A 19,425-nucleotide genomic window follows, 5' to 3' on the forward strand; every position below is an offset into this window, starting at 1 on the left:
AAACTGGGTGGCTTCCAGCCCCAACCAGAGCATCCACCACTCTTGAATGTGTTCTTCCAGAAAAACAATTCAAATGTTTATCAACTGGTGAATGGATAAATAAAATGCATATCCGTGTGATGGGACACTACTCAGCAGTGTAAAGCAACAAACTACTGATACATGCTCTGACATGGACGAACCTCAGAAACATTACGCTAAGTGAAAGAAGCCACATGTAAAAGACTACATGTTGTATGATTCTGTTTATATGAAATGCTCCCCAAAAAGGCAAATCTGTAGAAATAGAAAGCAGATTAGTAGTTGTCTGGGAGTGAGATTGGGGATTGAGGGCAAATAGGAATGAGGAATCTTTTTAGGGTGATGGAAATGTTCTAAAACTAGATTATAGTGATAGTTGCACAAGTCTATAAATTGACTAAAAATCATTGAATTGGACACTTAAAGTGGGTGAATTTCGTGGGTGCAATTTATGCCTCAGTAAAGCTGTTTTTTTTAAAAAGATCACCATTGAGTTTTCTCTAATATAAGATCGTTGATGATTGATTTCCTTCTGGATGCCAGTGGCTATGAAATAGAGGGGATAGAGTAAGGAGGAGAACAGACAGCTTCCTAGACTTCCTTTTGGCAAAAAGCTCTGTCTTGAATTCTGAGGGCCCTTCGCCAAAAGGAAGTGCGACTATATTTTCTGAACCAAAAAGAGAAGTACAGACACAGGTAGTGTCTAGGTGCTTTGTACTCATTTTCTCATTTAATCTTTTTTTTTTTTGTAATCAATAATCCATGTGATTTTTATTTTTATTGTGTTAAAAATATGTATAACACAGCATTTGCCAATTCAACATTTTTCACATGTACAATTTAATTACATTGATTATATTCACTGTGGTGTGCAGCCATCACCAGTATCCACTGCCGAATTTTCCATCATCATTAGCAGATACTCAGTGCTTCCTAAACAAGGACTCTCACTTTCTCCTCCCTCCTGCCTCTGGTTGTCCTTGTTGTTAGGTGCTGTGGAGTCGTTTTTGACTCATAGCAAACCCCACCATGTGACAGAGTAGAACTGCCCCATAGGGTTTTCTTGACTATAGTCTTTATGGAAACAGATTGCCAGGTCTTTCTTCTGTGGAGCCACTGGGTAGGTTTGAACCGACAACCTTTCAGTTCAAAACCAAGCACTTAGTGATTTGTGCCACAAGGGTTCCTTCCTGCCTCTGGTGACCACTGGGAAACTCTGGTTTCTGTACATTTACCTATTCTAGATATTTCATATGAGTGAGATCATACAATATTTGTCTCTTGTGACTGACTGACTTCACTCAGCATAATGGTTTCATGGTTCTTCTATATTGTAACGTGAATTTGTTTTCTCACTTAATTTTCATGGTAACTCATGGAAAAGGTACCGCAGGGCATATCCCATTTTAAAGGAGAAGGAAATTGAGGTTCAGCAAGGTTGAATCTTGAGAAAACTCAAAGTCTATAAATGATGGACTCGAGAGATTCAAACCCAGGTCTTTTTTAAGCTCCAAAGATCAGTGATCTTTACAATAACAAATGCTGCCTCCCAAAAAAGTATATTTATGGGAGCAGTGTGCTCTCTGACAAATAAAACAGAACAACGGAACTAACTAATGAATAATAAATGACTTAACAACCACCGAAGGCAGAGAATATTGCAAAGCTGGCGCCCAGGAGGGACTTCCTCAGTCAAGATGGGTGCTTGTCTGCACTTGGGCTGATCTGGTGCTGATGGGTGCTGACATGGACAAGCCTGCTTTCTGCAGTGGACAACCCTGCACCCCTGGATATGCTGAACTGTTAGTTCCTCCCCCTCTTTGTTTTCCTTGTGTGGTTTAAAAAAATGTGTCATGGAATGTTTGACATACCAAAAGAAGAAAGCATACTTTTATGCCCACCAGCTAGCTTAATAAATAAAACATTATCTGGTATGCTTTTAAATTCACCACACATGATAGTTGTACAAGTAAGCCAAGTTACACAGTTTTAGGAGACCATGCTTTGAGCTGGAAAAGCCTAGATTTAGATCCCAGCTCCAGCATTTATTCCTTGTTTTTGTCCCTAACTCTGCTTATAAGCAGAGACTGTGCTTCCTGATCCGTTCACATCAGCTCTGGTTGCCCCTGTTGGTCTGGTGTAATGAAGAGTCTTTCTTTCACTCTCAAAAGTGTGATGGTTTGCACAATGTATTTTAAGGACACTTTAGTTAAAACCAAGGAGCCCTGGTGGCACAGTGGTTAAGAGCTCAGCTGCTGAAAGGTCAGTGATTCGAACCCACCAGCCATTCTGTGGGAGAAAGATGTGGCAACCTGCTCCCATAAAAATTACAGCCTTGGAAACCCTATGGGGCAGTTCTCCTCTGTCCTATAGGGTTGCTATGAGTTGGAATTCAACTCAGGGGCAATTAGTTTTCTGGGGGGTTAGTTAATACCAGAGTCCCTCGGTGGTGCAAGCAGTCAATGCACTTGGCTGCTGACCAAAAGTTTGGTGGTTCAAGCCCACCCAGAGGCAGGCTGAAACAAAGGCCTAGTGATCTACTTCCAAAAAATCATCCATTGACAACCCTACGGAGCATATTCCTACTCTGTCACACATGGAGTCGCCATAAATTGGAATCAACCTCCACAGCAACTGGTTTTAGTTAAAACCATTGTTTTTAAAACATTGAAGCTGGACCTGTATGGGAATCTCATTCAGGATCTCAGACTGCGGTCTTCATGTAACAACCCAGACCAGTGGAGGACGTCACTGTTGATAGTGTGCGTTCTCATTTGATCTGCATATCAACCTTGTGTGGTGGGGCAGGTGCTCTGATTGTTGCCAGAGAGAGTAAGTGACTCGCTCGGTATTACACAGCTAGTAAGCAAAGAGTGCAGATTGGAACTCATGGCTTAGATTTCCCAAACGCTGTCCTCCTGTTGATTTTGTAGCAGAATCATTACATGTTAACTCCTGAAGTTGGTAGCGAAGGCTGCGTTGTTGTTTCTCCAGAGCCTGGAGAAAGGGAAGCTCCAGTAGGAAGTAACTCAGGCTGGCCTAATCAGCAAATCATATCAGGGTGAAGGCATTGGTACGCTGCGGGGTTAACCTAGAGGGGGGCATTACCCACCAGGCAAGGCTTTCCCCACCCACCCTGTTAACAAAACCTCTACAGCTTTCTTATGAGGGCAGTGGTAGTTCCGTGGAAGAATCTCCCCTTCCACACAGGAGACTCAGATTCAATTCTTGGCCAATGCACCTCGAGCACAGCCAACACCCATTTGTCGGTGGAGGCTTGAGTGTTGCTATGATGCTGAACAGGTTTCAGTGGAGCTTCCAGACCAAGACAGACTAGAAAGAAAGCTCTGGCAATCTACTTCTAAAAGTCAGCCAATGCAAACCCTATGGATCACAACGGTCCAGTCTCCAACCGATCATGGAGATGACACAGGACCGGACAGCATTTTGTTCCATTGTCATGGGACTGCCAAGAGTTGGGGACCAACTCCATGGCAACTAAAACAACAATCACCTTGCTTCTTTTTCTATGCCAGTTCACAAGCAATCTTACAGCAAAGCAAGGGGTGTAAGCAAAGCAGAGGGAGCTGAGTATGTTCCCCCCATCAAGGTTCGTAGTCTGTCCATCGAGCTGGGTGGCCCTAATACTTCACCCTCAGGGCCAGTTCGGACCCTGTCCATCAGCATCTGGTGTTAAAAGAGCTGCATTTTAAAGGGATGAATGGCCCAAAGGAGAAACACCCTTGCGATCTAGAGCCTCTGCCTGTGAATAAATATTTTATTCCTTCTCTGCAACTTTTTATGAGTGTCTTTAGGCAAATGCATTGTTGTTGCTGTTAGGTGTCGTGGAGTCGGTTCTGACTCACAGTGACCCCATGTACAACAGAACGAGACACTGCCTGGTCCTGCGCCATCCTCACAGTCGTTGCTGTATTTGAACCCGCTGTCTGGAATGGAAATGCTCTTATCCTTGCCCTGTTATAATCTCTTTTAATATAATATAAAAGAGATTGTGTGAGTTCTTTATGGAAGCAAGTCTTTATAGGCTATCCCTACCTCTACCCCAAATTTAAGTTTATTCAGTAGATAAGAGAGACAGAGTCTTGTATTTGAGAGAAGGGTGATTGCATAAAGCAGAGCAAGGGTTTTGGAGTGAGGCAGCAGCCACTTGGCACACTCAGGATGGCTTGAAACTTAGAACAAGGACCTTGGCAGAGCAGTGTAAAGACCAGCCAGTCTCCCCAGCACTGCCCTGCCAATCCCCCCACCCCAGCAGTGGGGAGGGCCTCTGTCCCTGGATCAGTTGCTTTGCCCATAGGACAAGCACAGTCTTGCCCAGGGACTTTTGCTTTTTCAGCTGTGTACTTACTGTGAATTTCTCCTGGCATTTGCCAGACGTCCAATTACAACTTGCCTTGTGTATCCACTGTAATGCTGGTGGGGAGAATCGGTTAATTTCTTTGTGGTTTAGACCTGATTTTAACTGACTGTGATACCAATTAAGTGTTCAGGAAGTCTGTTATATCCTAGAGGAGTTAAACTTGTGTGAGGGCTGAAGTAGCCCATTGAACAGGAGGCAGAAAGGGCCCCCCCTCTGACAACAGTCTTTTCATTGTCTTCCAGAAATCAGGAATGGAAATCTCAAGGCCATTCTAGGCCTCTTCTTCAGCCTCTCCCGATACAAGCAGCAGCAGCAGCAGCCCCAGAAACAACACCTCTCCTCACCGCTGCCGCCCGCCGGGGCCCAGCCGGCTGGCGCCCCCTCCCAGGGCCAGGCTGGCACGCCCCAGCAACAGGTGCCAGCCACTCCCCAAGCGCTGTGCCAGCCTCATCAGCCACACCAGCCAGCGCCTCATCAGCAGTCAAAAGCACAAGCTGAAATGCAGTCCAGGTGGGGGCTCCTCGCCAGTCAACCATTGTGTGTTTCCAGGCACCCTTCTCTACACCAACTGAAGTCTAGCCTAGACGGAACGTGTTTTTTATCCAAGCTTCTTCAATGCTGAGAGCTACTGGCAGTTTGTGGGAAATTAGCATGACCTTGAAATGGATGCAGTGAGGCTACCTTCTGTGCCTGGTGGAGATGTGTATTTTTATAGGTCAGAATCGCCAGCAGCGAAAACTAATTAGCTGCTCCTACCATAACTCCGGCCTATTATACACATGCTTGTATGCAATAACCCCTTGCACTTGAGTTGATTCTGACTCATAGTGACCCTATAGGACAGGGTAGAACTGCCCCGTAGTGTTTCCAAGGCTGTAGATTTTTATGGAAGCAGACTGCCACATCTTTCTCCCACCGAGTGGCTGGTGGGTTCAAACCGCTGACCTTCTGGTTTGCAGCTGAGTATTTAACCACTGCACCACCAGGGTTCCTTCCTATGCAATAAACAGCCCCTAAAATAGACTTCAAAACCCTTTTGCATGTTTGCCCATAAGCTGGGTGTTCAGTGTTACACATAAGAGTAATTTTACTAAGGGGAGGCAAAAGTTCAACTCTAGCTGATGCCTCTGTTTTGCCAGAGAGAAATATAAAGGGCACTGAAGAAAGGTGACAAGTGGTTTTTAGCAGAGAAGGAGGCAGTCAGCTTCCGCGGGAAGGGCAGCGTCCCCTGATGGGGGGAGTAGGTGGGTACCAATAAACGTGACTGGGTTTTGTGGACCTTAGAGAACAGTTTGAGGTGTCATTGAAGTTCCCACAGTGCACGTCTGGTCCTCTACTTTGCAGGATTAGGGTCTAGATATTGTTGGCATTCCCAGAAGGACTGATGCTTGGCCCGCAAGCTCACCAGCAAATACCACACAAGCAGAATGCCAGCATAGTCACTGTCTACTTTGTTACAGTGGGAGTCATTGCATTCCCAAACAACTCTGCTTTATCAAAAAATCACCTTGTAAAATATTGGATTTAATGGGAGAAAAAAATAGGGGGTAGCAAGATGGGGGATTAGGAACTAGAGTATTTGACTCATGGTAATGTTCTGTAGAAAAGTTTATAATTGTTTTTTTCTAAGTCATAAGCTTTTAGCTATTAAGCCTAAATGTCACTGCTCAGATTGGTTGCTTGATTTCATCTAATGTTTGCTAAAGAGGAAGGGGCTCTCCTTTCCAGTCACCCAAAGCACCAGCATTAATTAGCACAGGGCTTTCTGCATACCTTGATACCCTTTATCGCCCATTGTAGTGTTGGGCAAAGCACAGAGCTGCTCAAGCAAAGCAGCTGCCTTGTAGATGGCTACAGCTTTTTTCCTATGAGCAGTGCTGTTCCTCAGTTGTGATGGTGTTAAAACCAGCAGTGATGGGTGTAATGTAAGTCAGGCCCCCTAATTAATTATCTAATTATATCCAGTTCACATTATGGAAATTTGTGGGATGGGAGAAGTGCCTGGACTAGCAATGAGGAATACACAGCCAAGCAGCCAGGCACTGCACTCTTTCCCTCTTTCACAGCCTGCATGGGAGTTCTTTCCTGATCAAAGGTTCCCTGGTGGACCTGGGTCATTGGAATGATCAAGACATCATTTCCCAGACTGCATTCTGCAGAGTGCTTATTCCTCAGATGTTAACTTGAGTTATATTGCAGGGGAAGGGTTCTGTGGGGAGAAAAAATGGAAAATAATTTGGGTTAAGTTGTTATCACTGTTACTGCAGGTCTACCCAAAGTCTTTAATCTACTGATGTGCATTCATTTATTTGGTTAATAGTTAAATGCCTTCTATGTGCCTGGCACTGTCTTAGGCATGTAGGGGTCCTAGGACAGGGTGTGTGCTGTCTACAGTCTATTAGAGGAGGCAGAAAAACAAGCAAATAAATAGGGACTAAAATATTAGATACCAATGGATATTGCAATAAGATGATGGGAATCAGAGGCAGTGGGTCACTCTTTAGGTTGAGTTGCTGGGAAGGTCTGTCCGAACAGATGACACTGAAGTGGAGATAACGAATGACAAGGAGCTGGCCATGCAAAGGTCAGGTGTAGAATATATCAGGCAGAGAGTCTAGGTGGTGTAAAGGCCCTATTGTAGGAGTAAGCTCAGCATGTTGGAGGAGCAGAAAGAAGGCTAGTGTGGCTAGAGTGCAGTGGCTGGGGGGAGGGGGAAGTCATAAGGGAGACTGGAAGCAAAGGTGGCTGCCACCGTTTACATGGAAGACAGTGTGACTGGTGGTCCTTGGAGTCGTGCCGTTCTATAGCTCTGAGGCCACATCCAAGTGCTGGGTAGAGAGTCTGGATTTCATTCTAAAGGTGTCAGGAAGCATTGGTGGGTCTTAAGGAGGAGAGAGACTAGTTTTGATTTACAGTTTTAAAACATCACTTTTAGTCCTCTTTGGAGAATGGATTGTGGAGAGCAAAAATGAAAGGAAGTCTTTTTCGGTCTTTTGGAAGATGACAGTGGCTAGGATCAAGGTGGTGGGAGCAGGTATGGAGATGGACCAATTCAGGATGTATTTTGGAGGTTGAATCAACAGGACCTACATATGAGTGACTATCTGAAGTGAGGGAAAGAGAGGAATCACAGATAAAGCCTAGATTTCTGGCTTGAACAGTTAGGTAAGTGCTGATATTATTTACTGAAGTGAGGAAGCCTGGGAGAGGAATAGGTATGTATTGTGAATCTCCAGAAGGGGGCATAGAGAGCAGCTCGGCCACAGAACTCTTCCTATTTTATGGAGCATCTCACAGGATAGGGTTCCAAGGAACATGCTTTGAGAAACATTGGCCTTGTGTTCACTGAACTATGCAAGCCTGAGGCATCCATTTCCATGGGAGTGTTTGTTTGCTTAAAAGAACCAGATGTTCCAATTAGGGTGCCAATCTCCCAGTAAGAAAAAAATACCCTACTACTAATAAATGCTTCACCTAAAGAGCCAAGCTCACATAAGCCAGGTTTTTGCAGTCATTTATTCCAGCTACAGAGTGTTTCCTGCCATCACGGCTCCCTGACTCTGCCATGTGATGACATAGACTGGGCTTTGGAGTTGCTGTATGTCCTCACTCACCCCTTTATCTTGCCTAGTTTCAGTTACTTTGGCAGATGGTTGGTTTCATCCATCATATACTGATGTTTTCTAATTTTACTTGCAGAGGATAACTTTGTTCTTAAGATCTAGTGATACGATACACTAATACTGACACTGGCTGTAAATTTAAGTATAGTAAAATTGCATCACTGGCAATTCCATTGTATCTCTAATCCAAAACTCCATCTTTGATGAACAAAGCCCCAAGAGTAAGGGTTTGAACCCATGATCATCATTGTCAAATATTGATGCAAACCCAAAATGCCAGGTATGTTTTTGTCCTCTGTTAGAACTCTGTCATATGTGAACTTGCCTAAAAGCCATTTTGAAACTATGTAGATTCAGCACCTTTTGGGGTAGCAAATACTAAAACATGGCAACTTTTTTTCTTTTTTTGTATTGTGGTAAAAATATATATAACAAAACTTTGCCATTCAACATTTTTTACATGTACCATTCAGTGACATTGATTATGTTCATCATAGTGTACAACCATCACCACTATCCATTTCCAGATTATTCCACCACCGTTAACAGAAACTCAGTGCCCCCTAAGCAATGGCTGTCCCTTACCCCTTCCCTCCCATTCTTGGTAAAAAACAAACAAATAAACCCATTGCCATTGAGTCAGTTCCAGCTCATGGTGACCTCATGTATCACAGAGTCAAACTGAGCTCCGTAGCTAAAACTTGGCAACTTTTCCATAAAGGTTGTGAATAAAGGAATTGTGAAAGTTGTCAAAGGAAACCTGAGTCCATGGCATGAGGATTCAGAGCAACTGTCATTCCTCTGTGACAGCCTTTTAGCTCTTCACTTTAGCTCTTCCCATAGTTTACGTGGTGGTCAAGAAATTGATCCACATTTCATCTCATGAAATCCCTTACCATTCTAGAGTTGAGGACAGAGTATAATCTCCAAGGCCTGCATCCCTCTCCATCTGTATCTATGTATTATCAGTATTCAGCTGTTTAGGAAAAATCCAGAACATTGCATCATTTCTTTCTCCCTTCTCCTCTGTCACTTCCTTTACTTTCTAAGACTAGTGAAGCCAAGATTGTATTTCTCGTCTCTGATCCTTTTATAAACATGATACAGGAAATATGGATGCAAGAAAGATAAATGCTTCTACTTTTCAAAAGGGAGTAAATGAAGTTAACTTTTTTTTTTTTTTTAATTAGGTCCAATCAGGATTCTTCAGATGTGCAAATTTATAATCCAAAACCCAGAATGTAGCAAGTTTGGCAGGTTTCTATACCACTGAGAGCAAAAATTTCCGAGAGCAGTAAAACTTGCAAACATCTCTACTTTTGTTTTGGGTCAATTTATGGTATATTTAGGACATTTATCTGAAAAGCACCCTGGTAAACATGTGAAATGGAAGCATCTAAATACTTCAGAAAGGTACAAAGTATGTTTACTTGTCAGAGACCCCCTGGCTTCATGGTCTTATTGTGGGGAAAAAGGCCTCATAATGCATGGAAGCAGAAATGATATTTGGTGTTTTTTTTAAAAAAAAAGAAAACAGAAAGAAAGAAAACCACAAAAGTTCTTGGATAATCTTTACAGCAATTTCTTCACATTGGAAATTTATCTAATCAGAAAAGTCAGACCTAGAAAGACTATTGCATATGTTGGAAAAAGTGGGCAGAGGAAAAAAATCCAGGATCGTTCCCATTGTCATGAGACTATTTATTCGTGTCTAACGTATCTTCTCTTCTCACTCAGCTGTTCCACTTTTTTTCTTTCCTGTCATGCAGTGCATCCTCCAAGGATTCATCTCAAAGCAAAATCATCCGCTTCACTCTCGGTCAGAAAAAGATCTCTAGGTTAGATTTTCTTTGTGTTCTGCAAAGCATGGTTTAAACCCAACCCACTGTATCCTCTGCTCTGGATAAGTTTCCTTTTGTTCCCTCTCCCCATTTCATGTTTGCAGTTCGAGAAAACCAAACATTCTTTGGCAAATGATGCAGTGTTGGGCAGACAACTAGATTTGTGTGTGTGTGTCAGTGTGAGAGTGATGTATGCATAATGTTGCTACATTTCGTTTATTTTGGTTTCACTGCTTTGTCATCAGAGTTTCTTCTGATTTAGGAAGAGGTGAGTTTCTAGGTGGTTTTTGTAATGATTTTATGATGGGTTTTCTCCCTGCTCCACCCTCACCTGCATCTCATTTATGCATGCTGTGCTTAGTGTGTGTTTGTTAAAATTACTAACACGCAGTTGGTTTTCTCTTGAGTTATAAAGACAGACCTGAAGCATGAATCCGATTGGCCATAGAAGACAAAACAGCGAGGCAGCCATGTCTCATTTTTGTATCTGAATGCTCCTGTTTACCATGCAGAGATCACCTCTGTTCCCTGAAATAAATAACAGTCTTACTCACTAACTAGTTCTGTTGGCTCAGAGTTTGGCTTGTCTACTGCATCCTATTGAGGACCCATTCCAGAGTATGGGTGATGGCAGTTACATCCTTACATCCATTGTTATTTTAAAGGTATCGGCAGCTAACATTTATCAAATGCTTATTATGTACCAATTTGAATGCATTGTTTATTTCATCCTCATTATCAGTCTTCATTAGGTAAGTCACATTATGATGTCCATTTTACAGATGAGGAAACTAAGATTTAGAAGTTAGGTAACTTACACAAAGTCACACAGAGCCAGGATTTCAACCTAGGAGGTCTAACCCCAAACCCTCACTTTAACCACTGTGCTAAACTCCCTGCCTTCTCATCCTTTGGATTCTGATATTTGTGTAGCTGTAGAGGCTGTTGTTTAAAATCCCATGTTTCAACCATTGCTCGCAGCCTTTTTCTTCACATTGTCCTTGTAGCATTCTCACAGAAACTGATGCTCCGGCAGAATCATCTCTTGTTAGGACTAGTATTTTATTTTTCATGGACTTCTCATTTAAAGCTAAAGGGAAACCCACACCTCATTTCTGTCTTTACTCATGTAACACATACTGACCGTCCGCTTGCTGCGTCTCTCTGTGAGGCTCTGGGTGCCTTTCCTACAAAGCTTACACCTGTGGAGACTTAGTTCATGACCTGGCTGGCAGGGGAGGAGAAGCCAGAGGACAGTGTGTTTCTCAGTGGAATAAGTCAGCATGTTATGCAGACTTGGTTCAGGGCGCAGGAGGGAACCTACATTTGTCACTCCTTCTGATAGCTGTGCCAGAGAGTAACTGCTCTCCCTGACAGATTAATACAAAAAAACAAAAAAAACAGTTATTGTTGAGTTGACTCTGACTCATGGTGACCCCATGTGTGTCAGACTAGAGCTGTGCTCCATAGGATTTCCAGTGGCTGATAGGTGGACTTGAACCTCCCATTTTTCTGTTAGCAGCTAAGCATGATAACTGTTTGCACCACTGAGATCATACAGAGGCCTAAGTCAGGACAGACCCCCACGGTACTGGCAGACTGGTTGGTTCCCAGTTCATTTGAGTGTCATGCAAATGTACATACATAGGAAAGGAAAGGGGAGGGGTGAGCTTGGAGGAAACCTGAAATCCAGTGTTTGTTCCCACGATGTGCTCAGCCCTGGAAGATAAAGAAAACAGGAGCTGGTCGGGAAAATCTCTAATTGGAAGCACATGCCCGTCCCGTGAATGATTTGTTATCAATCCCAGATGATGGAAAGAGGCAGACTGATTGGGAGGCGATGGGGAGAGAGGAAGAGATGAAAGATGAGGGTGTGTTTCCTCCCCAACGCTGTGCTGGTCACAGGCTTCCAAGGTGACCACATGCCTTCCTTCGGGATCATATCCCTCACCTGGAGTTTCTTTTGGATGCGTTTTGTTTCTGCTGAGACCGGTTAAAGGATGCTCTTTTTTTTCTTTATTTTCTTAATCCTCCTCCTTGCCTTTCCTCTACCCTCACCTTCCCGTCCCTAGAAGCACAATCCTGATAAGAATTTTAGCTGATTGGGCACCACTAAGTTACCAGTAGAGTTTGGTTGCTAAAAGAAACAGCCCTACCCTTCTTGGCTGAGTAAGACACCTGTTCCACAGGGCTTCAAACTGGTTTATTCTGGTTCAGACCCCTGCTGAGAATTTTCATTTCCAGCCCAGATATACTGAATCAGAATCTACAGTTTAACAAGATCCCCAGGTGATTCTCGTAAGAATGAAAATTTGCAGCAGAGGCTCAAACCAGAATGAAATCTATTCGAAGCCCTGCTCTCCCAGAGCTCTGGAAATAGATCACTTGTTCAAGTGCAAACACTGATTGAACACTCTGAGCCATACATCATGATGGACACCAGGGATATTGAGCACAATGGGAAGCCTCAGCCTTGAATCTGGATTGGGTGGATGTGTGTGCATATGTGGGGGTGTTAGGGACAATAGTGGTACAGGATGAGGGGTTTCCATGAATTTCTGCCTTTGACTACCATTATTGCCACCTCTGGCAACCTTGATGGAGTCCCAGGTATTTAGGCTCATTCTACCCGAGGGAGGCAAAGAAGCATAGTGCCTAAGAGTACAGTTTTGCAGTTAGTCCTAAGTGAAAGCCTTTCTTTACCACTGTCTTAGGCAAATTATTTCACGTCTATGAGTCTGGTTTTCCCCATTGGTAAAATGAGGTAGTGCTTTCTGGATCACAGTGTGGAAGGAGTCAAGTCATTTCCAGTCATTTAGCACAGTATCCAGCAATAATCTGTGTACCATAAATAGGAGATACGGAAATGTTGGTGGTAGGGCAACCAGATCACCTCTAGCAAGTCCCACAGAATTGATCTCTGCAAGACCATCTTGGGGAAAGGAATCATTGGAGCTAGTAGTTCAGTGCTCTCTGCCTAGCTGCTGAAAAGCAGATGTCATAGAAATGAGAAATTTAGCATTTCATCATCTCCAATTAGGACCCTTCCCCGCTGCCCCCCTCCCCTCCTACCCCCCAAGTCCCTGAGCATGTGCACACAAGCTGCCTTCCTTCCTGGGATGGGTCGTCCTCTGCTCGCAGCCTTTGAAGTGGCTTTGGGGGAAAGCACTCCTTTCCCCTCACCAGCACGTGCAGCACGTGGAGCAGAAGAGCTGGTGAGCAATTGCAGGTTATGTGCTAGGAGGGATGGTTTTACTGCCGTGCCTAAGTGCCTCTGCGCTCGACCATGACTTAACAGCAGGATTTTTCTTTCCGCCTCTTTGTCACACCACTTCCCTTAAACTTAATTTTTTAAAAAAAAGCAACATGTGTATGTTTCAAAGAACCCATCTGTGTCCTCTGTCATTTTGTAGCTGTGTTTGGATTTGGAATGATCATGAGAGGTTAAGTTCCTCTTGGAAAGGAGCCATTGGAACTTTCCGGCACTATAAACGATGCAGGGTTGACTTTCCGTGCCTTGCTCTTGCTGTGTTTCTTCGTTGAGGCAGACACAGTGGGCAGCATCTGTTGTACCTGCAGCTGTTCCATAGGAGCAAGACCCAGCTCTTCAGCAGACAGCAATTCTAATGCTAAAGACAGCAGATGCTTCTGGGCTGGGGGTTGATAGGAATTCCCATGATACACAGGGATGTTAACAATAATGAACTTCAAAATGTTAGCCAGAGGCCTAGGGTCTGTGTCACTGGTAGACTAGATTATTCTCTGCTTTTCATATTCAGCTCTGCTCTCAGCTTCCCTAATTAATGCCTCATTGCTAGAGGGCAGGACAAAGTCCAAGACTGGTAGTATGACATACAATGTCCTCCCTACTCTGTGCTGCTTGCTTCTACAGCCTCATTTTCTCCCATTTTGTCCCCTCTTGCTACTCCAAGTCCCAGCACACACCATACTGTCACTCCTCAGTATTTTTTAACAGGGTTTCCCTCTACATGCATGCTCTGCCACTACCTTCTTGTCCTCTACATACATTCCCATTCAACATGCCAAATCTGGCCCTGGGGTCCCTTTTATTTGGAACCTTCCCTGCCCATCCCACCAGCATCTGAGATAATTTCCCTTCTCTGAATCACTTTTGAACTTCACATATTCTTTTATCAACACGCATGTAACCTAGATGTCAGCTGGGGTCAACCAGCCCTTAAGATTTAGATCTAAGATTGAGCTAGACCCTCTTCTTCAATTTTTAGAAAGTTCAGTGCCCTCCCCATGATATCTCAGGTATCTTAGGTTCTCATGGTTTCCTTTGTCTTTGAAATTCTGCATTAATTCTGAAATCCAAATCAATTCACTTTATAGATTTTGACTCACCATCCCAAGGGATGTTTTGGTTCTTTTTGGGTGGATCCAGACTTTGCCTTTTTCCCTACTTCTCACCCACCACACATTCATCCATTCACACATTGATTTTTCAGACTTTGCTGGAGATTCCAGAGAGATAGAGGGGCTTATTTTGGAGCAAGTGACAACAGCCCAAGCCCATTCATAACAGAACCCAAATTTTAAGCCTTAGAGTCAACATAGATTCTCTCTGAAACTTGGAAGAAATTACTTGGTTTCCATCCAGCTTCCCAATTTGGTCAAGTAGAGGGAGCTGTCCTGACCAGGTGTACTAGTGGTGGGGATGGAGGTGATGAGAGCTGGCCTCAGCTTTGTGGTGGCTTTTGATGGCTAAATATGTACTGTTCACTCCCTTACCCCCCATTCACCATCAGCCACCCTTAAGGCTTCAAGAACCCCTTCTCCAATGTCCCCGAAAACTTGGCACACCCCTGCAGCCGTTTGAAGGATGTTCTGCTCCCTTTAAGTGAGTTCAATAATAAAGAGACTTTGATAATGACCTCTCATAGGAAACCCAGGACTATCTTAGTAAATCCAAGACCAGGAATATCGTACTCCAGGGAGTGGACCCAGAGATGGTTCATAGCCACTGCAAATAAAAGGTCTCAGTCAGTCACAGACACTTGGATGAAGTAGTTTCTCTTCTGGAATGTTTTTTGGTTAGGCAACCAGCCCTGCCTACTGAAGCCTGCCTTGGCCTCTTTGAAACTGTTGATCTCAGACTCTTGTGTGTTGATTTGTGTCTAACTCTCTTCTGATACCTTAACCTAAATTCATTTATTCCTTTCTTTTTTTGTCTGCTTCTATTGTGTACCATAGCATGTTTCATTTATGACAATGTCCAATTCATTTCAAATTTACAATTCTCCCTTGGGGTTCTTTACTTTTATTCCAAAGTTACAGGTAAAGAACATGAATGTTCAAGAGATTATGAGGCTGGTCCAATGTTACAGTCTATATTCTACCCATTACACCACACTGCCTTACAGAGGACCAGACTTCCTATCTGATTCTGCTGTGCCCAGCCTATCCTATACTTAGATTGCTTACCTCTGTAAAGGCATTTGTACTCCTGAAAATCTTCTGTGGTCCATCTCAGGGTCAGGGCAGTAGGAACTCTCTAGCACCTCTGGAAGGAATACATTTTCTCTTTCCTGTTTTTTTTTTTTTTTTTCCTTCTTCCCTGCTCTTTGCAAATCCCCCCACTAAAGTAGAATGCTGTGACCTGTGTTACCCTGCACTACTTAATACCATTGCTATGACACCATCTTGGAACAAGTCCATAATCCTTTTCCAGGTCTATCTGTGGGCATAAAAACTCCTGCAGGTTACAACTGGGTTAAATAAGTCCAGCTCAAAGGACCCCCAAGTCAGCATCTGCAGAAGCTCCACTGTTGGATGTAAGTACTTGGATAACACTGACTTAGAGAGCTTGCAGGACCGTATTTGCATTGGAAGCAGAACCAACATTTACCAAGGTCTCATTGCTGGACCTCCTTGACCAGTTGTGTGCCGGCAACATCTGGTCCCCAAACACAGGTGGTGGCCTGCTGGTTTTGCACCCCACTGTGTGCCTGTCTTTTTGGGGTGAATATCCTCTCCAATCAAGATGTGATAAATTAACAGCAGGGCAAATTCTCCTAGTAGGGTGGGAATCGATGTCTTATAGCTTTCACTGCCATATGTTGGAGGGAAGAACTAACCCCCTTCCTTTCTCCTAGCTTCCAGTCAGGGAACTGGTCCAGCTTCTTCTTAACTGTATAAATTTTACAGTCCTCTGACACCATCTCATGTTCTCTGTTTATTCTACAACCATCTTTCTTGCTCAGCCAACAAGAGAAAGTTTAAAGCGATTGCCTGCTTATATCTAAAATGCTTCCAGACTTCAGACTTTTTTGGTGCTTACAGATTTGCATGGAAAGAGAAGGCTGAAAGCTTTATGAGTTGAAAATTCAGACTTATCACGTATCTAATGATAGTCTGCTGAGGTCTGTTGGCTTTTGAACACAGCTAAGTGGGTTTTTAGGTGAAAGAAATAACTAAATATTTCATCATTTATTCATCTTTCAACCTTAATTATTGGAAACAGTCTGCTTTAGTAAATCCCTCGACCAAAATTCTAATTTGTGGAGTCTTACCCTTAACTCTTTGGGGAATGGGCCATAATATCTTTAGACACGTTATAGAGAAATCTGATGACTTTATTTCCCAAACCACCCAAAATGAGGTGTTTTATTTAAAGGGAAAGTATGTGTTTGTCTTTAGGCTAACAGATTTCTGCTAGTTTTACGAAAGAATGTATGATTTTATACATCTACTGTGCAGAGAAACTAGGATGCAGCCTCAAAGCAATGCCTGTGGAGACAGATTGTCAGGTGTTGAAATATGTCTGGACAAGTATTTCCAACTAGGCCATGAGTTTTCGTTCAGATGTGTGGGGTTCTGAGTAGTAGTAAGTCCCTTTATGACCATTATAACTTATGTCCTTTTTTTGATACCTACATCCCTACATTATGGCAGACAGCATTTTCGGTACCTACCAGAGAGATGCACACACAAGGTGAAGAGTTTAGAGATTTCTCAGACCTTTATGTCACACAGTTGTTAGAATTAGAGATGACAGGATTTGGCTGTATTGAAAAATACCCATCTCAGAGGAAAAATAAGATGATCTTTGTATTTCTAATCAGTAAACATATTCATATATTTTCCTTCAAAATGTCTCTCTTTGCTTAAAGGAAAATTGTTGATGTTTTGCTGTTGGACTTTGTTGGCGTTATTACTAGCCTAGATGTTCGTAGTGGTTCCACCAAAGCCTTTAACTGGCAAACCTTCTCAGACCCACTGCCTTAGATGCTTTCTTTTACCTCTTCCATGGTTGCAGTTCCTTCTTCTGAAACACTGCTCTTCTCCCAAGACTGAATCCATTACCCTGTTGGTTTTGCATTTTAGACTTCCAGGGCCTCCCACGAGGGTATCCGCTGCAGGCAGTGAGGCCAAAACACGCGGCGGAGCAGCCACTGCTAACAACCGACGCAGCCAGAGCTTTAACAACTATGACAAGTCCAAACCAGTCATCTCCCCACCCCCACCGCCAAGCAACCACGAGAAAGGTGAGTGACTTTCTTGAGGGTCCTTTTTGGCCTCTTCCTTTATAGCAGATCTTATTCCCTTGGGTGAGTTTGGTGTTGGGAGTGGGGTGCAAACAGATTAATGAGAATGGATCACACAGACATACTTGGCTGGTGGGAACTTTGTTAGCAGACACATTAATGAAGCAGGGGAAATACGGTCATATTCCTAGCTGTCAGCAGGAATAGCTGTATCTGTTTGGGTATGGAGACCAGAAGACACCTGGACTACAAACAGAAACAGTATAACATTGGCAATTTGAAAATAAAGTTTTTTAGAACATGCACTGTTCAGTAGGTGGCTTTCCAGATATGTAGGCTTGGACATGCATGTTGTGGGTTGGTAAGCTTTTTACCCATCAGAAGGATGTGAGGGGAATCAGGAACAAGGGATTTTCACCGTTAGAAAAAGTCAGGAATGTGGTTTGGTTAAATGTAGATCTTGGGTACGTGTGGCTACATATAAGGAGTAGACAACACTGATTTCCTTATTGCAGCTTACAAGGTAGCCAGCTCATGGGGTAACCTGGATTTGCAAAATACAGTATGTGGAGAAGGGAACAGAAATAACTCAAGCACCAGGCAAAGTGTAAGACACAACAGATACTTGGATGTCTAAGATATAGTCCTGGACTTTGGGAACTTCTGTGTTGGGGTGAGACACACTTAAGAACAGATACGTTGCAGTTCAGTATGATTTGTGCTGTAGTTGAAGTATGCAGAGTCTTCCAGATGAGGTGGTCCATGGAATAATCTCATTACCTATCCTTGTTTATCATAGCTCTCCTGTGAGTGAATCAGGCCTGGATGAGGTTGTGTTCTGGCATTTCACTTTCAGATGAGCCAAGTGATGACTGTTTTTTATGTAACCTGTTGACCCAAGAATTCCACTTACAGGAATTGATCTAATCACCCCAGTAGGTTAAACGAGAAGTTCATTTTTCTGTCAATAAATGACAAAAATATTTCAACGTATAGTGCCAATCTTTTAAAAGTATTAACAGAAATAAAAGGAAATAATATCAGGGAATATTTCAAAACCCACAGAGAGAGCACTTTATACTTTGTGGGGAAATACTAAAAGATTCCTCTTAAAATCGGGGCCAAATAAGTGCGTCCTCTCTTGCTCTCATTACTGAACTTAGTTCTTGTTATACTAAACAATCATGTGAGATATGAAACAAGAAAAATAATAGCTAACATTTCATAACTAGAAAAAACCTAGGCACTCACAAAATTCATGAGATGGCTCCATAAGGTGGCCAAGTACAGAGTTGAGGTGATAGATAACCAGTTACCGTGGAGTCAATCCCATGTGTATCAGAGTAGAACTGCACTCCATAGGGTTTTCAATGGCTGATTTTTTTTTTTTCAGAAGTAGATCACCAGGCCTTTCTTCTGCGCTGCCTCTGGGTGGTCTCAAACCTCCAGCCTTGTGGTTAGCAGCCAAGCATGTGAACCATTTGCACCATCCAGGACCTCCGGTTGATATATAAAAATCAAAACTATTCCTGTATAGCAACATAGCCTATTAGTTTTCCCAAAGACTCTCATCTCTGATTTTGCCTGTGAGGTTTGAAGGGAGTAGTCAGCAGAACCTTAGACATTAGAAGAACCTGCTAGCTGTTTGTTGTATCATTATTGCTCTCATGGTCAGATGGTCTCATGGTCACATCCGCCATTGGTTTCATGCTCTCACTTCTGCAAACAGCAATCAGGCACAGCATTGCCTGGATGCAGCATGTGTGAACAGGTTGGGTTGCAAAAAGGCTGTATTGAGGGACAGCCTTGGGTGCCCTGGTCAGGACACAGGGATCATTGACTCCAACTGCAGGGCTGTTGACTCCGGCTGGCTCTAGGGCTCCAGGGCAGAATCACAGATTTTCAGGGGAGAGGAAATAGCTATCTTTTTAAACATGTGTGACATTATCTCTTTTCTCTTTCTCCTGTCCCCTCAGTTACATCCTCTGAATGTGTTAACACTGCCAGAAATCCATACATTGCTAAAGTGTTTGTTCCATCATATTAAT

At 43.2% G+C, this 19,425-nt stretch overlaps 1 protein-coding gene across 3 annotated transcripts in view; it reads left to right on the top strand.

The window, feature by feature from the left end:
- NAV2 (neuron navigator 2) overlaps positions 1–19,425 on the top strand; it is an 852,675-nt gene that overhangs the window by 607,448 nt on the left and 225,802 nt on the right. For all 3 annotated transcript variants that reach the window (XM_004369713.1, XM_004369711.1, XM_004369712.1), the window contains exons 5-6: positions 4,645–4,912; positions 17,217–17,377. In XM_004369713.1, coding sequence (XP_004369770.1) covers positions 4,645–4,912; positions 17,217–17,377 — 429 coding nt within the window. The remainder of the gene's footprint in view (positions 1–4,644; positions 4,913–17,216; positions 17,378–19,425) is intronic.

This window comes from Trichechus manatus, unplaced genomic scaffold (assembly GCF_000243295.1).
Source record: "Trichechus manatus latirostris isolate Lorelei unplaced genomic scaffold, TriManLat1.0 scaffold00006, whole genome shotgun sequence".
In the NCBI taxonomy this organism is placed as follows: Eukaryota; Metazoa; Chordata; class Mammalia; order Sirenia; family Trichechidae; genus Trichechus; species Trichechus manatus.